Source organism: Plecotus auritus (assembly GCF_963455305.1).
Source record: "Plecotus auritus genome assembly, chromosome: 6".
Taxonomy (NCBI): Eukaryota; Metazoa; Chordata; class Mammalia; order Chiroptera; family Vespertilionidae; genus Plecotus; species Plecotus auritus.
Window position 1 is genome coordinate 86,158,850 of NC_137773.1, and position 8,332 is coordinate 86,167,181.

Genomic DNA, 8,332 nt, shown 5'->3' on the forward strand with positions numbered 1-8,332 from the left:
CATTGACTATGGCTTCACGGGGACAGAGGAGGGCAGGGGGCCCCGCTTGCTGTGTGTCTCCCTCCAGGCAGGTTCCTGCCCATCTCTGAGCAGCCTTGACTTTCCTCACCAAACATGGGGGTGAGGACTCCTTACAGCGCAGGCGTCTGGGTGGCAAAGCCCCCTTCCTTCTCCAGGGCCTGCACAGAAGGGATTTAGAATCCCGAGCCCAGGGCTCCTCGCTCAGTCTGGAAGCCTGGCACCAGGAGGCGCGGGGTCCTGCAGGGCCTCCCCTCCTCGTTTGGGGCCACTGGGCACTGGAGCAGGTGAGAGGCAAGCCCTCCACGTCCGCCCCTGGCCTACTGCCCCCATCGCCACTGAGCAGACATTGGGCTGAGAGATCAAATCCGCTTTAATGGGGGGTGGCTCCCAGGTCCTGCCTGGGTCCCGGGGGATGGGGCGCTGGCCAGGCCCATGGCCTGCTTACTCTTGCCTCCTTGTCTCCCCTTTTTGGTGGCTGAGGCACCAGACTTTCTCTTGCTGGGAGGCTCGGCCCGAAGCGCAGGGGCCGCAATGGCGGGGGGCCCTGGGCAGGGTGGTGGCTCCTCATCAAGCGCCTTGAAGTTGAAAAAGTAGTCCACGTTGGACACGGTGTCCAGGATCTCGGGCACGCTGTAGTCGAAGGACAGCAGCTCATCCGGCAGGTGCAGCGAGCGGATGTCGCTGGAGGAGTCATCCCCACCGCCCCCGCTGTCGGGCAGGGCTGGCCCCGGGACCTTGCGCAGGGACCCCTCGGGCTCGGCACCCCCTGGCAGGCAGTCGAAGAGCTTCATGGCATCTTCCAGCAGCACCTTCTCAGGCAGCACGAAGGCCCTGGCGGCCTCGGGGGACCTGGTCTCCCCTGCCTCCAACGGGGCTGCCTCTGCTGGGGAAGCCTTGGAGCCCCCAGGGCCTGGGGGGTACAGCAGGCCCGGCCCAGTGCCACTGCCCTGCAGCTCCTTGGCAGGAAAGGCTAGGGACTCCCCAGGCATGTGGAACTGGCTCAGGCGCCCTTTGAGGTGGCCACAGCCCCCGGGGGGCAGCGCGGCCTCAGGAGGCCGTGTGAGGACGACAGGCGGCAGCTTGTTCTCCTTGGCGGGCAGCGGCGGTGGCAGGGGCACCAGGCCTTCCTTGAGCAGGGTTGGGGGCAGCTCCACAAAGGCGGGGGCCCCTCCATCCCCCATAAAGCCCAGGGCCTCAGGCCCGGGCCCCTCAGGGGGGAAGTAGGGCATGAGGTACTGGGGGCCCCCAGGCACTGGCTGGAAATGGGGGTATGGCAGAGGTGGCACCGGGGCCTTGAGATAGTGCTGGGGCTCTAGGAGGTAGGTGCTGGGTGAATTGGGGCCCCCGGCTGGCACCCCACCACCCGCTGCTGCCAGCTTGTACAGGGACGACTGGCCGAAGTCGGTGGTGGCCCACTCGATTCGGTAAATGCGGGGGTCAAAGAAGCAGCCGCAGGGCGCCATCTGGAAACCTGCGGGCCCAGGAGGGTGGCCCTGAGAGGGCAGGGCTACAACCCGCCTGCAGGGGAGGGGGTGAGGTGGGGGCCCTAAGCCCGGGGGCCTGTGGACATAAGCCTGGGCTTGAGGGACCCGTTGGGGCCAAGAGCCAACAGGCCTTGTCTAGATGGGGCACACAGACCTTGGTCTGGGAGCCCTTTTGGGAAACGGGCATGAACCTTGCTTCGGGGAGCCTCGGAGGCCAGGGTGGAGGCAAGATGGCCCTGCCTCCTCCAACCCACGCCCAGGGTGCAATCAGGGTTGGGAGGAGGCAGTACCTGCTGGAGGGCCTGGAAACACCTCTTTCTCCAGGTTTGGGGGGTGATACAGGTTGGAGGAACCTGTGAACAAAGGCAGGCTGGTAGTGGGGTCCTGAAGCTGGTGGGCAGAGCCCAGGCCCCCCAACCCTGTTGACCCCGCCCCCACCGCTCCCTGATGCGTACCCACAGTGGGAAGAGGCTCTGTGCAGGCAGGAGTGGGCTGGCTGCCTGGCCCCTCGGTGCCATCCAGGCCCCGAGGGCTGAAACCTTCTTGGGGGGCTGCAGGAGTGTAGAAGGGCTTCGGGTGCTGCATGGGGGGGTGGGGGCCCAGCCTGGACAGGCCCAGAGGGTGGCAGGCGGGAGCACAGGCAGCCCACCCAGAGAACAGGCTCAGAGGTCATGCGGAGTTCTGTTTGCCTGGTTACTCCGGGCAGCAGGTTCCAGCCCGCTGGTCAGGATTCCGGGTACTGGAGGTGGGGGAGGGTGGACAGGGATAGAAGGGGAAACCAAGGCAGCCACAGACACGTGTCACAGCGTGGGGCAAATCCTGGGCCTAGCACACTGCCTTCTGCCTTTATCGGCAATGCCATTCTAATAGCTCTGAGGCCCCTTCCTCCAGGCAGCCCGTCTTGATCCACACCCCCACAGGCCAAGGGTCCCCCTTCATGGTCCCCCCGCCCCATAAGCCCAGTGGCTTCTTTATGTTCAAGGCCTCTCTGGGTATCAGCAGCGGCCTGCCGGGCGACTTTGGTGAATGAGTGAGGGAGGAGAAAGGGAGCTGCCAGGGACAGGGATGGGCAGGTGTCCAGGGAGAGCTCCCAGGAGTGGAAGGGGCAGCCTCAGGGTCACAGAAAGGCCCGAGTTTTAAAAGAAGAAAGTTTATTGTCTTCTCACACGCCACGGGGACCCTCCGATGCCCCTCCCACCCCTGCAGCTACTTGTATGCATTGGCCTTGTGTTTTGGCACGAAGACGAAATTGGACGGCACAGGTCCCAGCAGCATCTCACTGTGAGGGCAGGCGGAGGGAGGGTCAGGCTGGGCCACACCCCCCCACAGGACGCCCCCAACCCAGCTCCTCGGTTCCCAGGCACCTAATGCGGATCCAGTCGGTTGCCCTCTGGCTGGCCATGAGTGTCTCCAGGTAGTCTCGGCCCAGGTAGTAGGGGGGCCGCTCATTGATCCTCTGTGGGAGCCGCTCCAGCAGACCCACAGGCACATACCTGCAGGCAGGTGGGGACAGGATTGGGCCAGGCTGGCCTCACCAACACCCGCCCCCCCTCAGCAGCTCCATGCCCACCTGCACAGGAAGGAGAGCCATTCGAGGAGGAAGCGGCGGGTCTTCTCCACGCCCTGCGTGTCCGAGCCCCAGTGTTCCAGGCCGTAGTTCGTGAAGTCCCGCAAGATGTCTAGGCGCTCGGATGAGGAAATGTCCCAGTGTCGCTGCTCCTTGATCTCCGTGAATAGCCACGGCTTGAGCAGGGCACCACTGCGGGGCGGGGAATGGTCAGAGGCCCCAAAACCACAGTCCCTGTCCCTCTAGCTGTGCAGACAGACTTTCCAGCTGTTCTAGAAGCCTTGAAGCCCAAGAGTCCCAACCCGTACCCCAAGCCAACAACTGCAGAAATTTCTAGTCCCTCTGGCCCCTGCCAGCTGCAGCCATGCCATCTCTCCACTCAGACAGAGCCACCCGCTGGGGATAAATGGACCAGGAGGTCAAGCAGTTGGGCTGAGGCACTGTGACAAAGGGACAAAGCTCAGACATGCCCTCAGCCTTCCGGAGCTGCAGGCCAGGCCCAGAGGCAGCTCCAGATAGCCCCCAGGCACCGGGCCCACCTACCGGGCAATCATGATTCCAGTGACACCGGTCTGCATGGCGCAGTTAGCGTCCTCATAGGATAAGATGTCCCCGTTTCCTGAGGGGCAGAGACAGGGCCTCGGGGAGCTGCCTACAGGCAGGAAAGCCAGCTCCTGGGGAGTTCTTGCCAGCCCAGCAGCCCCCACTGGGGCAGGGAGGGGTCTCCGGTGAGGGACGGGGACCCACCGAACAGGGGCATGGGACTGGCTGCCGCCACGCACTGCCTGATGTACTGCCAGTCGGCCAGCTTGGTGTAGCGCTGCTCCCGAGAGCGGCCGTGCAGCTAGAGGAGGAGTGGCCACACAGGGAGGGAGGGAAGGTCCATCCGGGGAGGCGGAACATCAGAGAGAGGAAAGAGAGAGAGAGACCCAGGCTGAGACAGACAGAGAGACAGACAGACACAGACATGGAGGGAGAGCAGAGATGAAGAGGGAAGTGGGGAAAAGAGACCATTAGAAAGGGTTGCTGGAGTGTCCCCAAGGCCTGATACCCGCTACACCCCGAGACCCACCGTGACCAGGGCTGCCCCCCAATCCCGCAGCTTGGGCAGCAGCCTGTGTGCCAGGTTCACACGCTCCTGGACGCCCGTGCGGATCTTCACTGTCAGCGGCACGTCCAGCACCTGTGGGGATGAGTGTGTCAGCAGGGCCCGGAGTCGGGTGGGGGAAGGTGGGGACATCTCAGGGCATACCTGGTCCATTCCACGCACGATCTGCTGGAACTTGGCCGAGCGGTTCATGAGGGCGCAGCCCCCACCCTGGGAGAGATGGGCGGTTGGAGCAAAGGAGGGCAAGACCCAAGTGGGCCTAACACCCCTCACTGCCCTTGCTGTGAAAAGGGAAAGTGAGGCACAGGGACCCCGTAGGTTCCCAGAGACTCAGGCAGGAGTGAGGCTGGGTCCGCCTTATCTACAACCTGCCCGCTCTGGGGATCCAGGGCTGAATGGTCGCTACCTTCTTGTACACAAGGTCGATGGGGCAGCCAACGTTGATGTCCACGAAATCCACGTCGATGGTGCGGTTCAGCAGCTCTGCGCACTTGGTCATGGTGTCCGGGAAAGCACCCTCCAGCTAGGGCAGGTGTTGGAGCAAAGGGGGTGAGGGGCAAGGGCCAGTTCAGACCATCCCTGCCTGGCCCCACCCCGGCCCTATCATCCCAAGGCATCAGCCACTGGAGATGCATCAGGCTGGCGCCCTGGCCCATGGCTGAGGCGAGAGGATCTGGGAAGTGACTGAGCTAGGCCTGGGATCCAGGAGAGGACCCTGAACCTTGCTCCAAATCTTGGCAGTCGAAAGCCCCTCCTCCCTCTCTTCCTCCCCTCTCCCTGGTGGCAGCACCAACCTGGACACCAAAGATGTCCTCGCACTGGTGGCGTTTGAGCAGGGCCCACTCGGACGTCTGGCCCTGCAGCAGGTTGGTGCAAACAGCCATCTCCCCACACGTAACGTCAGCCCCGTAGCGCTTACAGATTCGCCGGAAAGGCAGGTTCCCACACTGGTGTTGGGGGTCACAAACAGGTAAGGGTGTGACAAGCAGGGACCCCAAACTCCTGCCCCCACTCCACTGCTAGTGTCCTCAACAGGAATACTCAAGACTGGCAGGCACTGGGCACTGTTGGAGTGACCACACTGCCACCACCCAGCCTGCCCACATGGGTCCTACCGTGGTAAGGGGGGCCAGGTACAGTTTGCCACTGATGTCAAGCTGGAAGGAAAGAAAACACGCAGTGAGGCTCCACCCTCCAATCTGGATTTTGAGGCCTCCCTTCTCCCCGGACATGCTTAGCTTTGCCCCACGGGCCTAGCACTCTTTTACCTCTTAATCTCTGCATATGTCAACCAATCCATCAATGAGAAATGGTCTTTTCTTCATGCTCTCTTCTGGATAATTTCCAGTCAACCGTCAAAACCCCAGTCCCAATGCCCCCACTTCCATGAAGCCTTCCCCACTGCCTCCCTCTGCTTCAGCCCTGACTCTCTGGGGCTGAGAGGTATGTCCAGCTCTTTCTGCTCCCCACTACTAGTGTTCTCAACAGGAAGCCCGTGACACGTACCTGCCTCTTCTCACAAGACCGAAGCCTGACTATGTCCTCATCCGTCAGGGGCCCGCAGGTCTGCAAGGGGCTGCTGGGAGGGGTACCAGTGCAGGGCACCAGGGGGGCCTGCTGGGCATCACAGTTGTCCTGCCCTGGGGCACTCTCAGCCCCTGGGATCTCAGGGACAGTGGCAGAAGGGGTGGGGCTTGGCAGGTGGCCCTTGCCTAGCTGGTGCAGGGCCTGCTCGGCACGCTCGAAATGGATCTTGCGCTTTCGCAGCTGCTGCTGCAGAGCTTTGTCCAAGCCGTTGCGAACAGGAGGGGCCGGGACCACCTCCTCCCTCACCAGATTCTGGCCCTCAGGCCCCAGATGGGCCCCGGCAAAGCGGCAGGTCACACCATAGGGGCACCTGCCATAGTTCTCGAATAGTACACAGCGGGGGCCCAGGTCAGCTGGCTTCGTCTCCAGGTAGCAACTCACATCGTGTAGGAAACGACAGCGATCACCAAAAAAGCACTTTGCAGCTGATCCCTGCAGGGAAGGGGGTGCAGTGAAGGAGGACAGGGAGGGGCTGGGGCAGCCACGCTTTGAACCATAGATCCTTCCCCTCCTGGCTGTGTCATTGGGCTAGTCAGTAACCTCCCTGTGCCTCAGTTTCTTTATCTGGGAAATGGGAACAATAATGACATTTACATTACAACACCACGAGGACTGAATGGGGGACAGAGGCTCAAACTGAAGGCTTCTGGGACTTTATGGTGACAATGACACTAACCTGCACAACAGAGGGACAGAGCCTGTTCTTGTCATAGTGGGTGGGTTTTATGTGAGGCCTGCCCTTGTTCTGACCCCGAGCTCTCTTCTGAGCCTGAGGTTGCTCGAGGAGCTCAGCTGCCTCCTCCGTGGCACCCTCTCCTGCCTGTCCATGCTCCAGTCGGATCCGCTTGGCCTCAGGTTCAGTCAGGTCACGGTCATAATGGTTTCCTCCCGTGGTTTCCTGGCTGGGCTTCTCCTGCCCTCCAGCTTCCAGGAATTCGTGGAACTGCTCCTTGGTGGTGAGGTATCTGCCACCAGAGGAGGAGGAAAAAGGAGAGCTTGTTGAGGGAGACCCCCCCCACAACCCCCCCAGAGTTCTACTCAGTGAAAACTGGGGAAACGGGCTGAGAATATTTGTCTCTGTTTCCATGCTCTGCTGATGGGAACTCACTATTTAAAACTGGACATTTGCCAGCCTGGGAGCACCTCAAGGCTACAGGAACGCCCTATTTTGTCTCTGGGTCCCCCCCAGCCGGAGTGTTAAGCCAAATTACAGGTATCAGGCACGAACGTCCTAGGGACCTAGGCCACGTTAGGCTTAAAAAGAAACTACATGTCCCAGCATGCCTTACAACGGGGACCACAGCTGCCACGCTTCCCAGCACACCTTTCAGCCCTACAAGCCCCAAGCTGCCCCGCGAATCTCTTCAGACAGAAATTTCAGGCCCAGCAGGGTGGCTCAGTGGTTGAGCGTGGACCTATGAACCAGGAGGTCGCAGGTTCGAGTGCCGGTGTGTGTGTGTGTGTGGGGGGGGGGGGGTGGGCTCGATCCCCAATAGGGGGAATGCAGGAGGCAGCCAAACGATGATTCTCTCTCATCATTGATGTTTCTATCTCTCCCTCTCCCTTCCTCTCTGAAATTAATAAAAACATATTTTAAAAAAGAAAAAACTCAGCCTAAGTAATTACGGCTGCCTGGAGATGACATGCACCATTCCCGACATGCGCTGGAACTACAGTCCCCAGCCTGCATTGCGGCCCTCGCCTCAAACCCAGCCCACGCTAGCACGCCCCGTGGTGTCCTTAGTGTAAGTGACAGCCCCGAACGTGTACTATCTCAGGTACTGCCGCGGAGGAACAGCCCAGACTGAAAAAGCCTGCGAACTTCCCGCCCAGGGCTGCCCTCTCTCCCGGCATGCACCACTCGAGCCGCCCTACGGGTCCCGAAAGGCCCCGTGAGGTAGTCTGTCAGTCCCGGCGACTCACCGAGGTTTAATAGGCGCTACTCCCCGTTCCAGCGCGCCGGCTCCTAAGTCGCCACCGCCACCACTCTCTGCTGGGGCCTCCGCCGCACCCTCCGCCATCCGCCCCCTTATCTCTTTGGAGTGTAGCGAGGCCTTCCGCGTGTGTCCTGGCCGCTCGTGCTGGGAAGTGCGCATGCCCGGGTCGCTCCAAGAGACGCCACTGTACGCACGTCGACCTAACAGGGGCGGAGCGTGCGTGGGGGTGGGGCCTCTGTGGTAGCACGTGGGAAATGTTCAGTGTCCTCGAGGAGCTCGCAAACTGCCCTCCTGCGGACGGCAGTTTGCCCACAGAAATATTTTGTTTTCTTGCTGGGTTTTTAAAAAAGTGTTTCAGGTGGAGGGAACAGCCAATGCAAAGCCCTGAGGTCGGACCCCGCCTGGGGTGTTGGAGAAACGGCTAGCCCTACGTGTCTGGACCTGAGTGAGCGACGGGGAGGAGGGGAGGGCAGGGAGCGGTCGTGCAGGGTCTTGCGGCCTGCTGGGAGGACTTGGTTTGTACCCCCAGAGAAGTGGAAGGGCTGTCAGCAAGGAAGGCAGAATCCGTCACTATTTGTGACAGCCCCCCTGTGCCCTGTTGTGCCCGCCTAAAGCTCCCAGTTTCTGG

The 8,332-nt window shown here is 61.5% G+C and overlaps 2 protein-coding genes across 3 annotated transcripts; both read right to left on the reverse strand.

Moving 5' to 3' along the window:
- Window positions 1-352: 352 nt before the first annotated feature.
- Window positions 353-2,390, reverse strand: PRR22 (proline rich 22). Of its 2 annotated transcripts, XM_080671734.1 has the most exons (3): window positions 1,961-2,390; window positions 1,796-1,858; window positions 353-1,492 (listed from the first exon to the last, which is right to left on the reverse strand). In XM_080671734.1, the coding sequence occupies exons 1-3, from the start codon at window positions 2,088-2,090 to the stop codon at window positions 381-383; spliced, it is 1,305 nt and encodes a 434-aa protein (XP_080527860.1). In that variant the 5' UTR covers window positions 2,091-2,390; the 3' UTR covers window positions 353-380. The 2 variants fall into 2 exon arrangements, with proteins under 2 accessions (XP_080527860.1, XP_080527859.1); XM_080671733.1 differs by having other exon boundaries at window positions 1,796-2,213.
- Window positions 2,391-2,630: 240 nt separating this feature from the next.
- On the reverse strand, window positions 2,631-7,900 carry DUS3L (dihydrouridine synthase 3 like). The gene is made up of 13 exons (XM_080671732.1): window positions 7,691-7,900; window positions 6,444-6,732; window positions 5,687-6,199; window positions 5,296-5,337; window positions 4,975-5,127; window positions 4,587-4,703; window positions 4,325-4,390; window positions 4,145-4,255; window positions 3,820-3,916; window positions 3,616-3,691; window positions 3,076-3,264; window positions 2,870-2,998; window positions 2,631-2,784 (listed from the first exon to the last, which is right to left on the reverse strand). The coding sequence occupies exons 1-13, from the start codon at window positions 7,861-7,863 to the stop codon at window positions 2,712-2,714; spliced, it is 2,028 nt and encodes a 675-aa protein (XP_080527858.1). The 5' UTR covers window positions 7,864-7,900; the 3' UTR covers window positions 2,631-2,711.
- Between the last annotated feature and the right edge of the window lie 432 nt (window positions 7,901-8,332).

Coding starts and splice junctions, on each gene's coding strand:
- DUS3L (XM_080671732.1), bottom strand. CDS start 7,863: ATGCGCACTTCCCAGCACGAGCGGCCAGGACACACGCGGAAGGCCTCG. Junction 6,733..7,690: donor GTAGCGCCTATTAAACCTCG/GTGAGTCGCCGG, acceptor CTCTGGTGGCAG/ATACCTCACCACCAAGGAGC. Junction 3,917..4,144: donor GGGGGGCAGCCCTGGTCACG/GTGGGTCTCGGG, acceptor CTCCTCCTCTAG/CTGCACGGCCGCTCTCGGGA.
- PRR22 (XM_080671733.1), bottom strand. CDS start 2,090: ATGCAGCACCCGAAGCCCTTCTACACTCCTGCAGCCCCCCAAGAAGGT. Junction 1,493..1,795: donor GTTTCCAGGCCCTCCAGCAG/GTACTGCCTCCT, acceptor CTGGGCCCGCAG/GTTTCCAGATGGCGCCCTGC.